The sequence below is a fragment of the Melospiza melodia genome, chromosome 11, assembly GCF_035770615.1.
Source record: "Melospiza melodia melodia isolate bMelMel2 chromosome 11, bMelMel2.pri, whole genome shotgun sequence".
Lineage (NCBI taxonomy): Eukaryota > Metazoa > Chordata > Aves > Passeriformes > Passerellidae > Melospiza > Melospiza melodia.
In genome coordinates this window covers 30,672,634-30,695,661 of record NC_086204.1, presented here as the reverse complement: position 1 = coordinate 30,695,661, position 23,028 = coordinate 30,672,634, and the positions used below count along the sequence as shown (strand labels likewise).

At 52.6% G+C, this 23,028-nt stretch overlaps 2 protein-coding genes across 3 annotated transcripts; one reads left to right on the top strand and one right to left on the bottom strand.

The window, feature by feature from the left end:
- Positions 1 to 189: 189 nt before the first annotated feature.
- Positions 190 to 19,198, top strand: GNG12 (G protein subunit gamma 12). 2 transcript variants are annotated; one of them, XM_063166306.1, is made up of 4 exons: positions 190 to 272; positions 7,205 to 7,262; positions 15,023 to 15,139; positions 18,198 to 19,198. In XM_063166306.1, exons 3-4 carry the CDS (start codon positions 15,044 to 15,046, stop codon positions 18,321 to 18,323), a joined length of 222 nt encoding a protein of 73 aa, XP_063022376.1. In that variant the 5' UTR covers positions 190 to 272; positions 7,205 to 7,262; positions 15,023 to 15,043; the 3' UTR covers positions 18,324 to 19,198. The 2 variants fall into 2 exon arrangements, with proteins under 2 accessions (XP_063022376.1, XP_063022377.1); XM_063166307.1 differs by having other exon boundaries at positions 14,939 to 15,139.
- A 1,772-nt stretch (positions 19,199 to 20,970) lies between these two features.
- On the bottom strand, positions 20,971 to 22,802 carry GADD45A (growth arrest and DNA damage inducible alpha). The gene is made up of 4 exons (XM_063165192.1): positions 22,681 to 22,802; positions 22,502 to 22,603; positions 22,215 to 22,428; positions 20,971 to 21,679 (listed from the first exon to the last, which is right to left on the bottom strand). Exons 1-4 carry the CDS (start codon positions 22,722 to 22,724, stop codon positions 21,566 to 21,568), a joined length of 474 nt encoding a protein of 157 aa, XP_063021262.1. The 5' UTR covers positions 22,725 to 22,802; the 3' UTR covers positions 20,971 to 21,565.
- Between the last annotated feature and the right edge of the window lie 226 nt (positions 22,803 to 23,028).

The window sequence follows — 23,028 nt, the reverse complement described above, 5'->3', positions numbered from 1 at the left end:
AAGTTTTCGCAAATACCACCTCTGCCCCTCCCTGACTCCCAAAATTCCCAAATCCTCCATCCCTCCAGCACCCCCGGGAGAACAGCGTGGCCACGCCCACCATTCTCCTGGCCCCGCCCATCCCCGCATGGCCCCGCCCCGCCCCGTTCGGGGCGGGGCGGGGCCACGCGGGGATGGGCGGGGCAGATTGGGATGGAGGCGGGGCTTGGCTCGGTGGGCGTGGCCCCCGCTCCCGCTCCGGTCGCCCGTGGAGACACCGGGAGCGGCGCTCGGTGAGTACCGGGATCGGCCGGGACAGGGGGGTTCCCACCGGGAACAGCGAGCTCCGCCACCCGGGACAGCCCGCCCGGCCCCGCGGGGGCAGCGGGGAGCGCCGGCCCGGCCCCTGCGGCCGCGGGGCCTGGCGGGGCGGGCCGGGCCCGAGCGGTGCCTGGCGGCTTTTGGGGTGGGTCTGGAGTTTTTTGTGGGGTTTTTAAAGCGGTTTTTGGTTGTGCTGAGAGGGGGTTCCCGGCGGGTGTGGTGTGGTTCAACAAGTGGCACGGGAGTGAGGGAAAAGCTGCTTAATTGTGTAAAAATTTGTGTGCTTAATTAGGCAGAAATAATCCTAAAATAGGCAAATTTTTTCTTCCTTTCCTTCTCCTTCCCGCCTCCTTCCCTGCTGACCTTCCCCGTGGCACCGATGGACACCCAGAGCTGGCGGCTCCGACTCCACGGGGGCCGCCCCAGCCTTCAGCTAAATCCTTTCAATTTCCCCGGTTTTAGCATTGCCAGCCCGTGGGTTTTCCTTGGGATCACGGAGCTGTGCCTGGCGGAGGAAGTTTCCCACGTGCGGGGAGTTGTGGGCTGAGTGTGGGAAGGAGGTTAATTAGTGGGAAGCGTCATTATTCCAGGAGGTTTCGTGTTGATACTGCGATTACACACCCTGTTGCAGTAACAGGATTGCTGGGAATCATGGAATTGCAGAACATCCTGAGCTGGAAGGGGCCCACACGGATCATCGAGCTCAACTCTTGGAAGTTTTTAGTTCCTTTAGTAACTTTAACATTGAGATTCTCTATTGCAAGCTGGAGTTCTTTACTTTTTTGGGAGTGGGGGCAAAGAGGGTTTTGAGTGCATATTGTGGTTTTAGCCTGGTGTTTTTAGGAAGGAGCTGTGTCAGGAGGGGTTTAGGTTGGATTTTGGGAAAGGTTCTTCCTGCAGGGGGTGGTGGGCACTGCCCAGATCCCCTGGGAATGCCAGGGCTCAGGGTGACATTTTGGGGTTGTCCTGTGCAGGGCCAGGAGCTGGACCTGATGATCCTCATGGGTCCCTTTCAGCTTAGGACATTCCATGATTCTATGACTTAATTAGTGTAGCGATTGGAAAGTGGCAAAATGGAATTCCCAGGTGATTATCTGGGGTTTTAATTGGCTCGGAACCCCCAGGATCAGGGACCCTTTTACTTGTGTGTGTTTGTCTGGGGTGTGAATTGGTTCAGAAGTTCTGGGAGTGGAGGGTGGGCAGTGGACAGTGGCAGGATTTTGTGCTGCTCGGTGCCACTAAATGAGCTTGAGGGATTAGTGTGGAGTTAATGACTCCTCAGTCCTGTATTCCATCCCGGCTGGGATGCACCACAGCATTTGGGGTCTCTCTAATCAAGGAGCAATCAATTCCAGAGAGGAACAGTGATGCTCTGGGGCTGAGGGCGAGCTCATTCCATAATCACCCAGCTGGTGGGGGATTTTCCCTTGAAAGATTAAATTCTCCTCTTGCCCTGGAGGAGTTTCTTGGGCTCCCAGGCAGCAGAACAGCTGATCTCTCCTGTCTTGCTGGTGTTAAATCAAATTATTGAGTTGTGCTGTAGGTTTCATGAACCAGGTTCATGACACAGTAGAATTACGGAATCCCAAATGGTTTGGGTTGGAAGGGACCTCAAATCCCACCCAGTGCCATGGCAGGGACACCTCCCACTGTCCCAGGATGTCCAGCCTGGCCTTGGGCACTGCCAGGGATCCAGGGGCAGCCACAGCTGCTCTGGGAATTCTATTCCCACCCTCACAGGAACAATTCCTAATTCCCAATATCCCATCCACCCCTGCCCTGTGGCAGTGGGAGCCGTTCCCTGTGTGCTGTCTCTCCCTGCCTATGTAAAAATCCCTCTCCCTCCTTCTTCTGTGGCTCCGCCGTCCCTGCAGGAGCTGCTGGGAGATGCTGAATGCGACATTCTGGGCTGGGAAGGTGCTCATTCCCTGGCCCCAGCTCCCCAGCCCCGGTGTGTCCCTCTGTGGCCGTGCTCTGTTGTGAAAGCAGACCCACGCTGCTGCAGAGCTCCGTGCTCAGCCCCACGAAGGCCCAGCCTTTGCCTCTGTGCCCTTTGCCGGAGCAGAGATCGCGGCAGGGCGGAGGGAAGCGCTTCCAAAGGTTCGCGGTTATCAGGGAGGCGCAGCACAGCCCTGGCCCAGGCACAGGGCCGGATTCCTGGGAGGATTGAGTTGCTGCAACTCCCTCTGTGCTTGCACAAACGCTGGGGAAGGGGGAAGGCTGCTGTGGCCTGGCACAGAAATACCCCTGAGCAGGGCAGGACAGGGAGTGAACTCCACTAACTGGGATGGAGCACCCCCAGTGCCTGGGAGTCATCACGGACTCCGTTTGTCTTGGGAAATGGGAGCTGCAGATGTGTGGCGGCTCCTGGGATTGCTGCTCTGCTGGAGCTGCGCAGCTGCTTGGTGAATTTTGCACTGTTGCACAGCTGGGGCTGGTTTTTGTAAACCTCAGAGCTCCCCCTGCACTCGGTGTTGGGAGCTCTTGGTCCCACACCATTTCTGAACTCAGGAATCACCTGGGGGGAGTTTGGAAGGGTGCGACTGCACCGCTGACGTGAAAAAAAAGACAGAAAGTTGGAAAAAAAGCGGAAAGTTTCCATTCTGTGTTTTGCAAGGATTGATGAGAAAGAGCAGAGGCTGTGACAGCGGTGCTCAGGGGTGTGCTGGGATTCCCCGTGGGATTTTAGGGAGACGGGTAGAAGCAGGAGGGTGGGGGAGCAGTGGGGGTACCCATGGGAGGTGGAATGTGGTGGGGTCCATCCAGCCCCTGGGGAGACACGTGGCTGTGGGGACCCAGCAATCCCAGGGGATCCAGCACTCCTGACTGGGGAGCTGCTGAGCCCCTTCCAGCCAGGTGGCCCTGGGGAGGAGAGGATCCACTCCTGCATCTTCTGCTGACACCCCTGCAGAGCTGCCCCCAGGAGAGGAAGGACCTGGAGCTGCTGGAGGGAATCCAAGGGAGGATGGTGCCAGGGATGGAGCAGCTCTGCTGGGACAGCTGGGAGTGTTCACCTGGGGAGCAGAGGCTTTGGGGTGAGCTCAGTGTGGCCTGGAGGAGCTGCAGGAGAGCTGGAGAGGGACTTTGGACAGGGATGGAGGGACAGGACACAGGGAATGGCTCCCACTGCCAGAGGGCAGGGATGGATGGGAGATTGGGGATTGGGAATTGTCCCTGGGAGGGTGACAGAGGCTGGGGTGGAATTCCCAGATTTGCTGTGGCTGCCCCTGGATCCCTGGCAGTGCCCAAGGCCAGGCTGGACACTGGGGCTGGAGCAGCCTGGGACAGTGGGAGGTGTCCCTGCCGTGGAAAGGGAACAGAACAAGATATTTAAGGTCCCCTTCCAACCCCAGCCATTTGGGATTCTGTGGCAGCTGGGGCCTGGGGTTCAGTGTGCCCCAAATCCCAGCTCCCCGGCTGGGGCTGGATCCCAGCTTTGGGATGTTCCTGGACACCAGCAGCTGAGTATTTTTAGTTGTGTTCCTTTGAATATTTGGTAAAACAGGCAATGTGTTTATATTCAGCTTCCTGTGTCCGTATCAGCGTCTTGGCATGTGCTGCAGTTCCAGGGGGAGGAGGGAAAGGGAAGAAAGTGTGTTGTGAGGGTTATTTGTGCTGCAGCAGCTGAGGCTGCTGGGATCAGCTCCTTGTTTAAACACTGGCCTCAGCTCAGGCTGAGCCAGCCCTGCTCCCCTTTGTTTACCCCCTTTCTCTTCCCGTCCCTCTCCCATGGATTTCCAGTCGTGCTGTGCAGGGACAGGTGAGTTTCTGGCACCCTTTGCTGTGGGTGTTTGATCTAAGCCCTCCTGCCCTGCTCTGAGGAGCCCTGCCTGTGCAGGGGCTGTTCTCCAGCCTGGCTCTCACAGGTTTGGAGGTGCAAAAGCCCCTCTCAGTCCTGCTGGGAAGGGAGCAGCCTGCATTCCCAGCCTGCACTCCCAGCCTGCTCCCTGATCCAGCTGCTCTGTGCCATCACCCCTTTGCTCTGCAGAGCCATTCCCCGTGCAGAGCCACTGGGAGCTCACGGGGAAGGTTTTGTCCAGTGTTCCCATCTAAAGGAGGGTTTTCTTTGTGCCCAGCCACCCCCAGAGCCCATAACCAGGAGGTTTCCTGGTGCTGTGAGCTGAGGAGGGAACATTCTCCCTCCCAGTTTCCAGCAGAATTCCAGGGGGATGTCCTGGGACCCTGCCCGTGCTGCCTGAGCCAGGGAAACATTGGGGTGGTTATCGTAGGAAGGGAAAGATAGGGCAGGTTTGGATGAGATATTAGGGATAAATTCCCCCCTGTGAGGGTGGGCAGCCCTGGCACAGGTGCCCAGGTTTGCTGTGGCTGCCCCTGGATCCCTGGCAGTGCCCAAGGCCAGGCTGGACACTTGGGGACAGTGGGAGGTGTCCCTGCCATGGCAGGGGGTTGGGATGAGGTGAGCTTTGAGCTCCCTCCCAGCCCAAACCTGTCTGTCATTCTGTGGTTGCTGTGAATAGTTCTGAGCAGATCCCAAATTGCATTTTCAGCTCTGTTTGTAGCTTCAAGCCCTCTCCCAAGGTCAGGGTTTTTGGTCTGAGCTTGGGGCTGGGATAAGCAGAAAGTGTCCCTGACTTCCCTGGGACAGGGACCATCCTTCTCCCAGCTCGGTCTGGTTGACATTGCGAGGGATTCCTCCTGCAGAGCAGGGATGCTGCAGCTGGAGCTGGGACTCCTGCAGAGCAGGAGGAGCTGGCTGGTGCTGCCAGCCTTGGCCACAGGGACTGGGACCCATCCAGCTGTGGAATTTCCTCAGCCCACGTGCCCTTCCCTGATTTATTCCTTCCCCGGCAGCGAGTGGAGGCTTTTGCAGGGGGTGCATTACTGCAGCCTCAAACTATGCCAGCAATGCTGCCTTTGTGGGGGTTTACGAGTGGCTTGATAGGAGCTGTGATCAGGCAGGAGCAGCAGTGTGGCTCTGGGCTGGAGGGCAGCCCCAGGAGCTGGAATCACTGCTCGGGTGAACCGGAGGTGGGCTTGGGCTGGCTCATCCCCGGAGCTCTCTCCCAACCCAAACCATTCCTGCTTGCTGTGGCTGTGTTTGCTTCCCCCTCAGGGTGCACAAGCCAGTTTAAAAACTCTTCTTGTGTTTCCCTGGCGGTGTCCAGGGGGTGTGAGCAGGTTGGGATGTCGCACAGATAAGCAGAGGAGCAGCTTTTCCACGCCAGCTTTGATTTTGTGCAGCAGCCACACGTCCCTGGAGGAGGTTACGTGTCACATTTATTTATTTTGGTTTCCTTGCTGGATGTGGACAGGACAAGCCTGGCACGGGGACAAGGACTGTGGCAAGGCAGACTGTCCTTAGCACAATTTATTTTCCTCCTCCACACAGTGATTAGAGCAGCGCTTGTTAAAAGTGTGATCCCGTTTCCAGCACGGGAAGTGGGGTGTGATTGTAATGGGAACCCTGCCCGTGCTGCCTGCTGCAATCTGAAATGCAGGGAACTCTCAGAACTTCGGGCTGTGAGCCAAAGCTTGGAATTAAACCCAGGATTTGATCTGAGACCCTGGGAAAGGCTCCCAGACTGAGGTGCCAGAAGTAATGTGGATTTATAGTTTAAACCAGAGACATGTTAGCTAAATAAAAGAAGTTCAGAGTTTTAGAGTTTAAGAGATAGCAAAAGTAATTACAGAAGTAAACAAAGAGTTTAGAATGCAGCACTGTAAGTTTGTGTGCCATAACATGATTGGCTAAAAGAGCTTACACTGTAGCATGAGTCCATAAAACAAAATATTTAAAGATTGAGTCAAAACATAAACATCCTTGTTGACAGTGTTTTATTAGTCAATAACTCCTTAAAAAGTCTTATAACTAAGGGTCTTGAGACCTTCTAAACCACGTTGTAATGATTTGAGCCAAATTCCCCCTTCCTGCCTATGCAGAAGACAAGAAAAACAAACCAGATCATCCAAAACAATTCAAAAGTCCTGTCTCTAATTCCTCCTAAAATTCCCAAAGTAAATTACCACAGCTGCCTCCTCGCTCAGGGCCGTCCCTGGGGAATTTCAGGTGGGTTTTTGCCTCCTCCTTCCCTGGGAATGAGGGCAGGGATGGCTGTGGTGGGCACGGAGCAGTCCCAGGGCTGAGTGCCAGGGCTGCAGCACCCCTGGCAGCGCAGGCTGGACCCATGCCAAAGGCTGAAATCCCAGATCTGGCCGTGCCCTGGCTGTGCCAGCTCAGGAAGTGCCTCTGGTCCCAGTTCCACGCTAAAAGATGGAGTCAAAACCCTCAATATGGGATGGCTGCACTGGGAGTGCCAGGGGCATCGCCAGCCCCTGGTGGATGGGAGCTGCTGGAACCTGGCACAGAGCTGGGTGTGACCGCAGGGATTGAGCAGCACAGCACAGCCAGCAGGGTGAAGGGAAGGGTGGTTTCATCTGTAAATCCCTCCCCGCTCCAGCTCTCACCCAGCTCCCATCACCTGAAGGCTCCAACGCCCTCAGGGGCTGGGGCTGGAGAGGAGAAGGATGCAGGAGAGCTCAGAGCCCTGCCAGGGCCTGGAGGGACGTGAGGGCTGGTAGAATCGCAGGTTTCTCTGTGGCTGTGCAAGGCCTGCACAGGGAATGTGAGCTCTCAGATTTGTCTGGGCACTGATTCACACCCAGCTGTGAGGACACATCACCGCAGGCTGACAGCTCCAGGGTCAAAGGAATCCTGGAATGGTTGGAAGGGACCTTAAATCCCATCCAGTCCCGCTCCCTGCCTTGGGCAGGGACACCTTCCACTGTCCCAGGCTGCTCCAAGTTTGAGGTGGATTTTCCAATCTCAAAATATTGTTTTTGTAATTAGCATTAAGCCACAAGTGCCAACCCCCCCCCCCCCCCCCCAGCTCTGGCTTCATTGAACAGTGAAATCCTTATAACTTTGATTTTATTCTTGTTTCAGGATCATTACACCGATAAAATCAAAGCAAGCTGGACAGGGAGCAGGTCTGCCTATGTAGGTGAGTTTCCAGTCCACTCTGGTTCTTTTATTTCATGCAAAACACGAAGCAGCATGACAGGTCCCAAACCCTGGTGATTTAATTTTATTCTGAAGCAGAACAAATATAAAGACCTTGGCAGGACTGCTGACACTTTTCACCTCATTATTTTAACTGCCTGACTGCTTTTGGGTTGGATTCAGGGGGCAGGAAAACCTGCTTTTCCCACAGAAATTAAGCTTTTCCTTGTTTATTCCCCTGATAAGAGGGAATTACTTACCAGCCTGCAAATCTTCATCACTCGTGTCTTTGCTGTGCCACACGTGTTTCGTTCGACCATCAAAAAATGCAAATTATTCTATATTCCCCCCCCCATCCTTAAAAACAGGCACCTGGATAAATTCCTGCAGCCAAGGAGGAGGTGAAATCCTTCCCACCTCCCCAGCTCCTGGAGCTGAGCCCCGTGGGGCTCTCCCCAGAGCATCCCAGGCTTTATCTGTGCCAGACAAAGAATCTGCTGAAGGTCACAGAGCCTGGGGCCAGGCTGGAGCTGCCAGCACAGCCCTCTCCTGCTCTGCAGCCTGATTTTCATGCAGCTCAAAGTCTCTTTGCAAATGTCTCTTTGGAGTTTTCCCTCCTCTCCCTGTGGGGAGGAACAGGGACCTTCTGTGCCCTGCAGTTCATTGCCTTTTCCAGTGTCTTTAAAATAACACTGCTCAGATGTTTTTCAAAGTAACCTTGATCTAAAAGTCACTTTTTTGTGTGTGCTGAAGGTACAAAAAGTGAAGTCAGGAGAAATGCAGAGGAAAGCAGAAGTAGGTTTTTCCACTGCTCCTCTCCCAGAATGTGCACTGGGTTTGACAGAGTCCCACAGTGGGGGCTGCCTTTGGAAATCAAAGGGAGCTGCAGCCCAGTTTGATCAGCAGGATGGTGCTGGAATAACTTAAAAACAGGAGGCCATGGAGGAGCACGGCCTTAATTAAACACCCAGAACACCAAGTCCAATTGAAGATCTTGGGAGTTGTCTGTTTCCTTTCATTTCACATCATTAAGGGTTTTAATCCCCAATTAAGACACTGGCAACGTTATTTATAATTTAAAAAAAAAAAAAAAAAGGATCTCTAGTGTAAAATCTCTCAGTACTCTCAAGTGTAAATTCTCTGAAGGAGGAAACACCACAAATGGATGTTCTGTGCTTTAGGGGGCTTTCATTCTGTGTTTGCACTGACAGCAAACCAGGTGGATCTGCCACAATTCCCAGTTCTCATCCAGCCTCTCTCCTCAGGAGGGGATGGCAGCAGAGCTGGGCCTTGCTGGGCCTTTTGTGCTGCAAAATTGGCTTTGAAATCTGAGCTGCCTGAGCTCCCCCAGCCCCTTTGGCTGTGCTGCACCCCAGAGCAGCCCCATCCTCCCCAAAACCTCTGCAGGTCCTGCAGCTGCCAGAGGCTCCAGCTTTCCTTTTCCTGGGGCAGGATCTTGTCTGGGGAGGATCTTCCTTTCTTTCACCAAACCTAAACCTTTTCTAATGCATGTAAGATATTTGTGCCTGTAAATCTCACCTGAATCCTGCTTAAAAATCCAGTCCTGCTGAAAAATCCAGCCCTTCTCACCTGCCTAACCAGGGAGCTGCTGCTCACAGCTTGGTTTGGGGTAGATGTGGAAAAATCCTTCTTCTTCTTGATGGGAGCAGGAAGGTCATGGGTGCCCCCTGTTGCCATTTTTCCTGTGGAGTTTGCACTGTGGGTGTTGTGTTCAGGCTGCAAAGGTTAGGAGTGGCCCGGGGTGCTCCCAGAATCCTGTGGAATTTGTGTCTCCATTTGTCTCTCTGCTCGCTGTGTGGGGAATAAGGATTGTAAAATTCCAGAATCTGGGTTGGGAGGTCCCTCAAAGCCCACCCAGTGCCACCCCTGCTGTGGGCAGGGCCACCTCCCACTGTCCCAGGCTGCTCCATCGTGGCCTTGGACCCTTCCAGGGATGGGACAAAAGCACCATCAAGAGAGAACTGACCCAAAAGCATCTGGAGTCCCTGCTTTGCTCCACCCTCAGTGTCCTGTTTTCCTGCTGCCCAGGCCCATTTCCATTCTCTCTGGCAGGAGGAGAGGGTTCCAGCCCCGGAGCTTCCACTGGGTGTCAGCACGGCCCCGCTCAGAGCCCTGGGCTTTCCCCTGGGCTGCTGGGAGGAAGAACCAGGCAGGCAGCGTGGCCGGGGCAGGGATGGGCTGCTGGGCTGCAATTCCTGCTCCCTCCCTTCCCTCCTTGCCCAGCAGGAGCAGTGGGACGTGCCTGCCTGCTCCCAGTGCTCCCAGTGCTCCCAGTGGAGGTGCCAGTGGGGATGGGATGGCACCCAGCCTTCCCAGAGCCTGTGCTGCAGGCACACAGCTCAAGGTGCTCCCGTCCACACAGCCCTTCCACTCTTTTTCCACCCTGAATAATCATCCGTTCTTCCCAGGTCCTTTCCAAGGTCCTTGGGCCTGCCAGGGCAAGGCAGCTCCTTGCTGGGGAGATGCAGCAGCTCCATTTGGGTTCCAGGTGGGCAGGGACACCCCTCGGGTGCTCCTTTGTCGCTCCCGCAGGGCTGTCAGGGGCTCTGTGCCTCTGCCACCCTTCCTGGCTCTCCTTGTTCCAGGTGCTGCTGTGCCCGGGGTGTGCAGGACCAGGGGGGACGCCTCAGCTCCCGCCGCGCCTCCCAATCCTCTGCAGCACTTGGGCTGGAAACAGAGCCAGGCACAATGAGGTTCCTCCAGCACATTCTTCCACTGGAGGCCTGATAAATCAGAGATCAAAACTGGGGAATGTCCCGATTGCAGAAGCTGGTGCTGCTGCTGTGGAATTGTTTCAGCTCTGTTGCTGTGGCCGGTTGTGCTCCCGTGCCTGCTCAGAGCTGAGCTGTTCATTCCTGCCCCCACCTTCAGTGCCAGCAGTGGCCTCCTGGCTTGGACTGGGAGCACTTTCAGGTTCTGCAAGTCCTGACAGAGCCTGAGCTCCCAAGGGTGCCCTGTAGGAAAACCAACCCCAGCGTTCAAGTCCTGACGGGCCCCCGCAGGGCTCCGGGGATGGGATCAGTGCAGAGCGCCCTGAGACCAGGGCAGCCTCACCCCCTCCTGCCTGCCCCTGGAGGGGCCACGGGGGCCAGCCCAGCCTCTGCCATCACCCCCTACTCCTGCCACCCCTCCAGGGGCCGCTGGGGCTCCTTCTCCCTGTTCTTCATAGGGATTTCCCTCAGCTTGGTGCCACTCCCTGCATCCCCTCTTCCTCCTCCCAACACCTTCCTGCCCGGCAGATCCCTGCATTTGCAGAAGCAAAATTTTATTCTTTTAATTCCTGTGAGCTCTGGGGGATGTGAACGGCTGCAAGGGGCAGCTGGATTTGGGGTTTTGCTGGTGTTGTTCCCGCATTGTTTGCAGGGTGGCAGCTGAAGGCAGTGGGATGAGAGCATGCCAGGGAGGAAGGAGGGAGCAGAATGGCAGCAGCCAGAGCCTGTGTCAGTGGTGGTGACAAACCAGACCCAGCTTCAAAGTCTTCCAACAAACAGCAGGAAGTTTGCAGGACTGGAAATGGTCACTTGGAAACCTGCAGCACTCGTGGTGGAATTACTGAAACCTCGAGCTCAGGGCTGGGGGCGAGCTGGGAGCAGCAGCTCTGAGCTTGTCCAGCTCCTTGTTTCCCTCTTTTCCCCCCATTCCTGTGTATCTTAGAGAAGTGGGATCATTCCCAGGGTGGAGATTTGTTTCTGGTTTATCGGGCAGCAGCATCCAGACATTTCCGGGCTGGAGCTGCTCCAGCCTGGATTCCATGGAGCAGCTCCATGGATTCCCAGGGACCTGCAGGGTGTGCAGGGCCAGTGGGACGTTGGGAACACCCCGTGTCCTTTTCCTGCCCTTTCCCTGGCGAGTTTGGCACGTCCATCCTCCTTCCCACCCTGCCCAGCCGGGCTCCAGTGGCTCTGCAAGGGGAGAGCCCTTTGGAGCCTGCATTTGCAGGTCAGCTGTAACTTTAGATCCCTGCTGGCAGCCCTGGAAAACAAACCAGGGGCTGGAAAACCAGGGCAGGAAAACAAACCAGGGGCTGGAAAACCAAGGCAGGAAAACCAGGGCTGGCAGGGTGTTACACTTGGAGGTGCTGTCCTTGTCACTGGTGTTGGTTTGTGTTTTGCCCAGCCTGCTCTGTTGATCCAAATTCTGAGTTATTCACCTCAAAATCTGCTTTATTTCAAAAGAAGCAGTTACAAGACACCTCTGAGGGTTTGCCCTGCTGCCAGCCAGGCTCTGCTGCTCCAGTAGGAGCTGGCTGGGTGTAACTGGAGCAAACTGGGAGCTGTGTTCCAGGCAGAGCTGCTGGGATTTCCAGCAGATCCCCAGCCCTGCCTGTGCAGGGCTGATTTAATTACCTTTCCCTCAGCAGGTGCCTGACAAGTCCTGGATCTGAGAGAGTAAATAAGACAGTCCAGAGTTTAATTATCCCACTGGAGCTGGGCTCTGGCAGGCAGCCCAGGCGGATCTGGGGATCTGCTGCATGGCAACCTCATTACCCAGAGCCTGGGGAAAGGAATGGGGCAAGGCCTGGAAGAGCAGGGCTGTTCTCTGCAAGAGGGGCAGCTCCACCTGTCTGCAGGTGTTTTGGGACAGGAAAAGGTGCAGGTGTGGCTGCAGGAAGTGCACTGCAAGTTTCCCGTGCTTTTCGCTTTCCCTGGCGGCGTGGCTGGTGGGAATCCTCCTGTGCAGTTTGCAGTGGGTGAATGAGAAATAAACCCTTCCCTGGCAGGGCGGGCAGGCCTGGCACAGGTGCCAGAGCAGCTGTGGCTGTCCCTGTGTCCCTGGCAGTGTCCCAGGCCAGGCTGGGTGGGTTTGGAGCCCCTGGGACAGCGGGAGGTGGCCCTGCCATGGCAGGGTGGTGCCAGGGAGGCTGCTCTGGGCCCGATCCTTTGTCTGCTTTTAGGCTCTGAGTCAGACCCAGGGGAGAGTTGCAGCCGTGCCTGCAGCTGCTCTGGGCTTTGGGAATCTCTGTCCCCACCAGCCCGGGCCCTGCTCAGCTGTGTCACAGCCAGGGCACCGAGCTTGTCACCAGTGTCCCCACAGGGAACCCCTCCTGCCTGAGTCACAGCAGGAAATCCTGCAATGCTTTGGGCTGGAAAGGAGCTGCAATCCCCCCAGTGCCACCCCTGCCAGGACAGGGACACCTCCCACTGTCCCAAGCCATGTCCAGCCTGGCCTGGATCACCAGCCACGTTTTGGTTTAGGTAGTGAACAGAAAAACTTGTTGAAAATTCGTTTATGGTGCATTTAGCACAGAAGGAGGAGCTGGGACACACCAGAGATCCCAAGGGAAGGTTTTGGGATGGGGGAGGCTCCCAGGGCTGCCCGCTGAGCACCAGGGATCATTTCCTAGAAATCAGAGCTGTGCCCTCTCCAAATGAGGGATTGTTTCTTCAGGGAGCAGCTTCTTCTCCTGGCACATCCTCCTGGCCCAGCAAACCCTGCCCAGGGCTCTGAACCCCACGTTCTGCAGAATTCTGGCACCTCCAGTTCAATCGGGGGAGTCCTGGGGTGCCCTGGGAGAAATCCCATGGCTGCAGCAGCCCAGATGCATTGCCAGAAGCTGGGAAGGAAAACAGATTTATGGGCAGCTGACCTAGTTGCTGTAAATCTCCCTGCAGAAGAGGTTTAGTAATCTTAGGAGGGCTATTAAAGCTCCTGTTTGTTTGGAGATGGGCAAACGCAGCAATTTAATTTTCAAATCTTACGGTTTGGCTTGTTTTGGTTTGGTTTGTTTTTTTCCAACCATCTAATTTATTAACAAAGCTAAGCAGCTGGGAAAATAAGCACTGGAACTTTCCTAAGGAGGTCAATCCATGTGGGGTGGGAAGGGATCCAGAGACTCCAACAGCTCCAGGGGCAAAAGGGGGTTTGGGGCTGGGGAGGGAAGGCTGAGTGTGGCCTTTCCCCAGTTAAATGAGAGGATAATCGTTTATCATTTAATTCTGCAACTTTTTTAACCTAAAAAAAAAAAAAAAAAGGTACGAAAGTTGGAGGAATCAGCAGCTCCTGAACTGCCCTCTCAGAGCTGCATTTGTTACTGGACAAAAATGAATTGCTGTGTGTTGGGTTTTTCACACTGCAGGTTTTGAATGTTGTGAGGGGGAACTGCAGGGGCTGGATGGGACTTTGGGCTCCATTTGTGGTGGATTTGTGCTTTGTGTCCTGGTGAAACAGCTCCTTGTTTTATCCCAGAGAGGGATTTGGGGCTGCATGGGCAGGGTCCCTGTGGAACCCAGCAGTGCCTGTTGGAGTTTCCTGCTGGGAAAATTCATTTTTTATCTCAAGGGGCTCCAGGAGAGCTGCAGAGGGACTGGGGACAGGGGATGCTGCCAGGCCAGGTGAGGGAAACCTGAGCCTGCAGGGGCTGCTGCAGAGGGCACGGGGCTGGCTGGGGGCACACACAGGAGGGGACACACGGGAGCTGTCACACACCTGAGGGGCTCACACACAGCTCCCCTCATCTCCTGGAGCTGGGCAAAGCCAGCAGGGCCCTGCTGGAGCCTGCTGGGACACAGGACAGGGACACGGGCAGGGCTGGGCTGGAGATTCCCGCAGACATGGATAATTTGGAATCCCACACTGGTTTGGTTGGGAGAGGACTCAGAGCCCACCCAGTGCCACCCCTGCCATAGCAGGGACACCTCACGCTGTCCCAGGGTGTCCCAGTGTCCAGCCTGGCCTGGGACACTCAGGACTAAGGTGGAGAACCAGCCAGGGGTGCTGGGTGCTGCCTGTGCCAGGGATGGCATTTCTATCAGCCAGGGGTGGCATTTCTGTCAGCCAGGGATGGCATTTCTATCACCAGGGATGATGTTTCTATCAGCCAGGGGTGGCATTTCCATCAGCCAGGGGTGGCATTTCTATCACCAGGGGTGGCATTTCTGTCAGCCAGGGCTGGCATTTCTATCACCAGGGGTGGCATTTCTATCACCAGGGGTGGCATTTCCATCAGCCAGGGGTGGCATTTCCATCAGCCAGGGGTGGCATTTCCGTCAGCCAGGGGTGGCATTTCTGTCAGCCAGGGTGGTGTTTATCCCCAGAAAGGTTTTCCAGCCCTGGCACAGCTGAGTCCCCATCCCTGGAGGGATTTCAACCCCTGTGGATGTGGCACTTGGGGACCCAGGGCAGGGTGGCCTTGGCAGTGCTGGCCACGGTTGGACTGGATGGTCTGATATGCCAACCCCAATACCCTGTGGTTCCACCCTGGCTCACTCCTCCGTTCACTCTGCAGGGCTCAGGAGCTCGTCCCCTCTCCTGGGGCAGCTTTCAGGGATGTTGTGGCTCTCCAGGACCCTCTGGGATCCCTGCAAGCCCAGGGGGAGCTGCACAGGGGGGATCCAGTGGCCCAAGCTGTGCCACAGCCTCAGAAACCTGCACAGAGTGGGAAATGAATTTGTGAGAATTCTCAAACATATAAAACAGCTTCTGGTTGTGTGAATTGTAACATCTGTGTTGTCTCAGCCTTCTCATGAGACTGGAAATGGCATGAAAGTTTTTACACCACCTCTCAGCTGCCCCATCTCTGGGTCAGAAAGGGCCTAACCTGAGAGCCCAGCAGCTCCGTGCCTTTCTCTGGAGCGTGTTTTGCCTCCAGAGTTGTTTTTTGGCCGATTGCTCCTGTTGGATGCCACAACAATAACCTTTCAAAACCCCTTTTTGCAGCGTGTGTGGTGGCTGCCTGTGTGCAGCAGCAGTTCAGGGCGCTGTGCTGCCTGCTGCAACAACAACCCCCGTGTTTCCCTGCAGAGCCTCCCTGCCCCTCTGAAAATGTCAGGCAAAACGGCCACCACGAGCAACAACATCGCCCAGGCCCGCAGGACCGTGCAGCAGCTGCGCATCGAGGCCTCCATCGAGAGGATAAAGGTGAGCTCAGGGGGTTCTTCCTCCTCCTCCTCCTCCTCCTCCTCCTGGCTGCAGGACAGGGACACTGCACAGTGTCTGTGTGGGTCTGGTGGCTTTGTGCACCCACACCTCAGTGTTTGCCTCCTCAAAGCTCAAGAATTCCAAATAAATAGCAATAAATAATAACAAATGGTAGTTAATAAAAATAAATAATAAAAATAAATAATTAAAATAAATTTATTAATAAATAATAATAAATAATAAATATTAACAAAAATAATAAATTATAAATATTAATAAGTAATAATAATAAATAATAAATAATAAATTATAGTAAATAATAGTAAATTATAATAAATGATAATAAATATTAATAAGTAATAATAAATAATAAATTATAGTAAATAATTTAATTTATTGATACTTAATAATAATATATAAAGATGATAATATATAAATAATATAAACAATAATAATATATAAATAATAATAAATTATAGTAAATATTAATAATAAATAATAAATTATAGTAAATAAAAATAAATAATAATAAATTATAATTAATATTAGTGAATGATAAATAATATGAAATAATAAATAATTTAATTTATTGATACTTAATAATAATATATAAAGATGATAATGTATAAATAATATAAACAGAAATAATATATAAATAATAATAAATGATAATAAATCTTAATAAGTAATAATTAATAATAAATTATAGTAAATAATAATAAATGATAATAAATGATAATATTAGTGAATGATAAATAATATGAAATAATAAATAATTTAATTTATTGATACTTAATAATATTATATAAAGATGATAATATATAAATAATATAAACATGATAATATATAAATAATAATAAATGACAGTAAATATCAATAAGTAATAATAAATAATAGTAAATAATAATAAATAATAATAAATGATAGTAAATATTAATAAGTAATAAATAATAAATTATAGTAAATAATAAATGATAATTAATGATAATTAATAATAGTGAATGATTAATATGAAATAATAAATGATTTAATTTATTGATACTTAATAATATATAAACATAATAATGTATAAGTCATATAAACAAAATAATATATACATAATATAAACAAAATAATATATAAATAATAATATATAAAATATATAAAATATATATATTAATATATATAGAAATATATATTTACATATATATTAAAATTATATATAGAATATTTTATATATTTATAAAGTATATAAAATTATTTATTAATAATAAATAATAAATAATAAGTTGTAGTAAAACAATACATAATAATAAATAATAGTGAATAATAATAAATAATAATAATAAATAAAAAAGTAATAACAATAATGAAATTTATTAATAATAAATAATAATTAATAAACACACTTCTTGTAGATAATATCCCACCCAATATCCCATCTGGCAGTGGGAAGCTGTTCCCCCTGGTCCTGTCCCTCCAGGAGAGATGAAAATCCCCCTGGAATTATTTTGAAGCCCTGTGGGAAATAGATTTGTAGAGAGTTCTTAAAGCCTGACAGAAGGTTCACATAGTGTGGATTTGTATGTAAATGTTGAGATAAGAAATGTTGATTTAGAAATGGAATAGGATAGATATTGTTGAGAGAGAAATGGAGCTAGAAACAAGTTCTAAAGGGTGGTTTCGTAAATAAGACTAGATACTTTGGAGAAATAGAATTATGAAAGATGGATCATGAGGATGATTTTAGATTATTTGCTTTAAGGTATTTATGGTATGGTAAAAGTGGATAGGTGAAGAAGCACTTAGGATGTATTGTAGTTGGGAAAGGGCTGGTTTGTGATGATGGTGGTGTGATGCCCCTCCTGTTTGCAGAGTCCTGTGGGAGCCAGCTGGAGCCTTTCCCTGCCTGGTGTCACAGCAGCCCCAGGGAGCCCAGGCTCCATCCTTCCCCTCATTCCCTGGGGATCACACCAGCAGACAGAGCCCTGCAGAACGAGTGCATGCCCAGCACCTCTCCCACCCCACGAGGCTCCCTCCCAGCCCTGAGCCCCATTTTGGTGCCATTCCCATGGCAAACCCCATTTTGTGCTGATTTCCAATGCCCTGTGCCCCATTTTGGTGCCATTCCCATGGCAAACCCCATTTTGTGCTGATTTCCAATGCCCTGAGCCCCATTTTGGTGCCATTTCCTTTGTGCTGATTCCCTGAGCCCCATTTTGGTGCCATTCCCATGTCAAACCCCAATTTTGCCGATCCCTGTGCCCCATTTTGGTGCCATTCCCATGTCAAACCCCATTTGTGCTGATTCCTCAGCTCCATTTTGGTGCCATTCCCATGTCAAACCCCATTTTTGCTGATCCCTGTGCCCCATTTTGGTGCCATTCACATGTCAAACCCCATTTTTGCTAATTCCTCAGCCCCATTTTGGTGCCATTCCCAAGTCAAACCCCCATTTTTGCTGATTCCCTTTGCCCTGAGCCCCATTTTGGTGCAATTCCCATGTGAAACCCCATTTTGTGCTGATTCCCTGAGCCCCATTTTGGTGCCATTTCCATGTGAAACCCCATTTTGTGCTGATTCCCTGTGCCCCATCTTGGTGCCATCTCCATGTCAAACCCCCATTTTTGCTGATTCCCTGTGACCTGAGCCCCATTTTGGTGCCATTCCCATGGCAAACCCCATTTGTGCTGATTCCCTGTGCCCCATTTTGGTGCCATTCCCTCGTCAAACCCCAATTTTGCTGATCCCTGTGCCCCATTTTGGTGCCATTCCCACGTCAAACCCCATTTTGCTGATTTCTTTGCCCCATTTTGGTGCCATCTCCATGTCAAACCCCATTTTTGCTGATTCCCTGTGCCCCATTTTGGTGCCATCTCCATGTCAAACCCCATTTTTGCTGATTCCCTGAGCCCCATTTTGGTGCCATCTCCATGTCAAACCCCAATTTTGCTGATTCCCTGAGCCCCATTTTGGTGCCATTCCCACGTCAAACCCCATTTTTGCTGATTCCCTGTGCCCCATTTTGGTGCCATCTCCACGTCAAACCCCATTTTGTGCCCATCCGTGTGCCCTGCAGGTGTCCAAGGCCTCGGCTGACCTGATGCTGTACTGTGAGGAGCACGCCAAGAAGGATCCCCTGCTGATGGGCATCCCAGCCTCCGAGAACCCCTTCAAGGACAAGAAAACCTGCATTTTGTTATAGGGCAGGCAGGGGCAGCCCCTCCTGCCCAGCCCCTGGGCCAAGCACCACCGCTCCCCCAGGTACCTGCACCCCGTGGGCACCCCCTGAGCTCCCCAAGGCATTCCTGCTGCCCCTGTCCCCCTTAGGAGCTTTCTGCCTCTCTGTCCTGGCCAAGGGAACGGGCTCCAGGGTCTCTGCACTGCACGGGGGGTCCTGGTGGCATTTGCCAACTCCAGCACGACCAAAGTTGCCTGAGCTTTGCAGACAAAGCAGAGCTGTGGAGACCTGATGGAATCACTGGGTTTACATTTTATAAAATTGTGGATTTTTTTTTTTTTTTGTTTTTGTTTTGGGGGGAGGGTGGGGGGGATTGTGCCTGGCACCTGTTTGTGCACAGGCACGCCTAAAGTGCATTTTCTAGCAAAATCTACCTTGCAAAATGATTGTAGCAGCTGCTGGGGAGCTCCAGGGAGCTCTGCCTCAGCCTTCCTCCTGCTGGCCTCTCATCCCAGGGCTTTCAAAGGATAGAGATGGGAATCAGGGATGCTTTCCCTGCTTTCTGTCAGTTGGAAAAGCAGAATTTCCAGCTTGGATTCTGCTGCGTTTTTTCTCAAAAAACCACCTGTGTTAGTATAAAACACATCCTCAGAGAGATGAGGAAAGAAAGAGAGGCTGGAAGTGCCCTGGCAGAGCTGGAGGAACGCTGCCCTCGCTCCCAATCCCAGCTGGGTTCTGAGCAGGGAGTCAGAACTTGACTCATTTTTATAAAAAAATCCATTTTTAAACAGGAAAAATGCCAAATTAGCTCCAGCTTGTGGTTATGCATCTATAATTGAGGGCCTTTCCATCTAGTATATATTTTATATATACACATAATAAAAAAGTCTTTCTCTGTGTGTGTATGTGTAGATATATAAACTTTATATATTAACAGCAAATTTTGAAGGGTTCAAAAATAATCCTGCCTTCAGCTGGCTGCAAATGTCCTCATGTGCAGGCAGCTGAAGGCATCTGCCAGAACCCTGCATTTCTGGGAGGATATCTGCAGGATTCATGAACCACTTGTCATTTATGTTGCACATTTGTCATTTCTATATGGAATTATAGACCCACTTTCGATAGAGAATAAAAAAATTCAACTTTGCTTGACAAATCTCTTTGGCAGAGCCCCAGAAATCAGCCTGACTGAGAAACCTGCTGATTACCCTCTGCTTGGCTGCCAATTATTTTTGTAATGGGGGTATTTTTCTGGTGGCAGGCGATAAAACCCAACGAGGTGGCTCTGCACTAATTCCTCCTCACCGTGTCTGTGTGTGTTTGTCACAGCCCTGGTCACAATTAATGACTCTGTTAATTGCTCAGCTGGGGCTGAGGGGATCCAGCTGTGCCCAGCTGCAGGGGGCTCTGGGCAGGGAAGGGGCCCCATGCTGTTGGTGGCTGTTTTCCCAGGAATCTGGGAGGAAATTGGGATTTTCCTGTTTGGTTTGAGATCCCTGGTGGGGCTGCAGGGATGTTTTGGTGTCTGCCCTTGAAGCTCGTGCTGAGCCAGATGTGAGATCCTACATGGAGATCCAGCACAGCTGCCCAAATCTGACAGTGTTTAATCCAGGGATTCTTGGTAAAGGTGCCATTTTTAAAATGCAGTGTACACTGAAATCTGGAGTGGTTGTGTTTGCACTTTGTTTTTTTGCCATCAATACCCCCTGAAAGAACAGGGGTTGTAAAATCTGGGGAATTGCAGACTCTGCCCTTGTATATTATTTTTTAAAAAGAAATTAAACCATTGCATCCGCAGGTGCTGGGAGAAGCCTGTGGTGAGACCCCACCACGGGGCATCACTGGGCTGCCGCTCTTGTCCTTGGCCAAGCTGGCTGATCTGGGGAGGAAAATGAGAATTTGTGTGCTGGGCAAGGTCCCCAGGACCCCCCATTTTGTGGTGTGGGGACACTGGGAGAACCAGAGGGGTTTGGATTCAGCCTGAGCTTGGAGAAATAAATCTGCTGCTGCTGCTGCAGTGTCCCCAGGCACAGGGTGGCACCTGGGCTGGACACAGGGACAGCAGGGACGGGGTGGCCTGGTGCTGGAGCATCCCAGGAGTGGGAGAACAGGTCCAGCCTCCCCTCCTGGCCGGGCTGGGCACACGGTGACCCGGGCTGGGGGACAGAGTGTGTCACTGCTGTCCCCAGGCAGTGCCAGCAGCACGCTGGCGTTGTCCTGCCACACGCAGGAATGCCACCTGTGCCAGCCTGGCCGTGGCATCGAGGAGCAGCTGGGGCTGCAAACAAATCCCAGGGCTTTGTAAGGAAAACCCACGCCACATTTTCCTCCCCAGGGAATGAGGATTCCCACCTGCCAAAGAGCTGCAGGAGCACAGAAACCTCAGCAGCAAAGCCCTTTTTTATTTTATTTATTTTATTTTTTAAGCTCCTGTTGTGGCAGGCGTTCAAGCAAAGTAAATAAATAAATAAATGAATAGCATTCCCAGCATTTCCTGCAGCACATGGGCTGCCTCAGCCTGTAATTGCTTGGGAGGGGCCGGGAATGAACCCACACTGGAGCTGCTCAACAGGACCTTGCCCGTGGCCAGGAGGAGGAAGCAGCAGCTGCTGCTCAGCCCCTGTGTCTGCTGCACTCGTGGAGCGATGAAAATCAAAGCCCGGGCCAAAGGTTTGATTTTACACTTTATTTCAAAAAAAAAGAAAACACAAAACAAGAACACCATAACCCCAAAAAACACTCGAATTTCAAACAATTATATTAATGGCGCTGCTTTTGCAGCCAGCTGGGAGAAGATTCGTGGTTGCAGACCAACTGCTCGAGGGCGTTTCGGTTCTCAAACCTCCAAGTATAAATAATTTCTCCATCGATATCAGAAAATAACTTATTATTATTATTATTATATATCTTAGCATAAAAACGTGAGAATTACATCCCAAAAATACAACAACATTGCTGGCAAAAGGCCTCGATTAACCTCGTTTGCTCGTTAAGGTGTTTAAAGCAGGAACTTTTAAGTGGCACTTAAGGAGAGAAGGAGTGAGGGGAGTTCTCGGAAGGGCATCGGGCTGGGCTCATCCCTGTTCTCCTCAGCTCCAGCCAAAACCCTCCAAATGACATCGGTTGTAGCTTTATTATTTTATATCTTTTTTTTTTTTTTTTTTTTTTTTTTTTTTGTCGCTGCTGTCGGGTTTTATTTTCCCTCGCGGAGCCGGGGCAGGGAGTTCCTTCCTGAGCGAGAGCGTGCGCTGGCGGCAGGGCCGGGGTCACCGCTCCGGGAGGTTGATCACCGGCTCCCACTGGTCCAGGTACCGGCTCTCCCGGCAGAAACACATCAGCTGACTCAGCGCCGGGTCCTTCCACTGCGACGCCTGCGGGTTCTGGAAAGGGGACGGCAAAAAGCTCCGGCACGGCAGCAAAAACAACCCGAGAGCGGCGCGGGGAGGGGGGGGGGAGCGCGGCACGGAGAGCAGGAGGGTGAATCATCTTAAATTGCTGGCGAGGCAAACAAACAAGTCAGGCCTGGGAGCATGTGAGGAGTTTAGCTTTGGACTCTGGGGCAGAGTAGGGACGGGGGAAAAAACAGGAGGGAGAGATAAAAGCGGGGGGAAGGGAGAGAAAAACAAGGGGAAAGAGGGAAAGAGAAGGGGGAAAATAAAGAGGGAAGGGGGGAAAGAGGAAAATAAGGGAAAGAAAAGACAGAACAGGAGAAAGAGGGGAGAAACAAAGGAGGAAGATAGGGAAACCACAGCAAACGAGGGGCGAAGGCAGCCGCTGTCCCCGGGAGGCACCGCGGGACCCCCGGCGCGGAGCCCCCGAGGCCGCGGGTTCGAGTCCCGGGCGCGGCGGTTTGGGGGCTCCGGAGCGGCCCCGGGGAGCCGGGGATGTCCCCCCGCGGTGGCAGCCGGGGCTCACCGTGACGAGCACGCAGTGCAGGTCTGCGGGCGGGTCGGGGCCCGCGGCGGGCAGCAGCAGCTCGGCCAGGCGCGCCGGGTTGCTGACGCGCAGGATGTTGATGTCGTTCTCGCAGCAGAAGGCCCGCAGCAGCGTGAAGTGGATCTGCAGCGCCGCGTCGCCCGCCTCCTCCTCCTCGGCCGCCAGCAGGCACAGCACCACGTTATCGGGGTCCCTGCGGGGCACCGCCGTCACCGGGCGCGCCGGGCAGCGGGCACCGGCGGGCACGGGCACGGGGGGGCACTCACACGTTCAGCAGCTTGGCCGCCTCGTAGACGCCCAGGGTGAGGCTCCGCTGGCTCAGCGCCTTGCTCAGCACCTCCTCGAGCGCGTCCCCCGCCTGCTCCATCCTGCGCCGGGACGCACCGGCCGTCACCGGCCGCCCCGCGCCGCTCCCCGCCCGGCCCCCGCCGCCCCCCGGCCTCACCTCCCGGCGGCGCGGCGCTCCCCGGGCAGCTCCTCCAGAGTCATCACGGGGCCAGGGCCGCTCGGGGCTCGGACAGCGCCAGGGGCAGACACCGCGCTCCGGCCGCTGCGGCCGCTCCGGCCCCGCCGCCCGAGCCGGACAAAGGCGCCCCGCGCGCGCCGCCCCGCCCGCCCCGCCAGGCCTCATTTGCATACACCGCTCCCATTGGTTCATGCAAATGAGACCACGCCCACAAAGTTGCCAAGTCCGGCCGGGCCTGGCCCTGTTCGGGACCGGGACCAAAACCGGGACAGAGACCCTGCTCTGGAGCCCACCCTGCCCGGCCTTGGGCACTGCCAGGGACCCAGG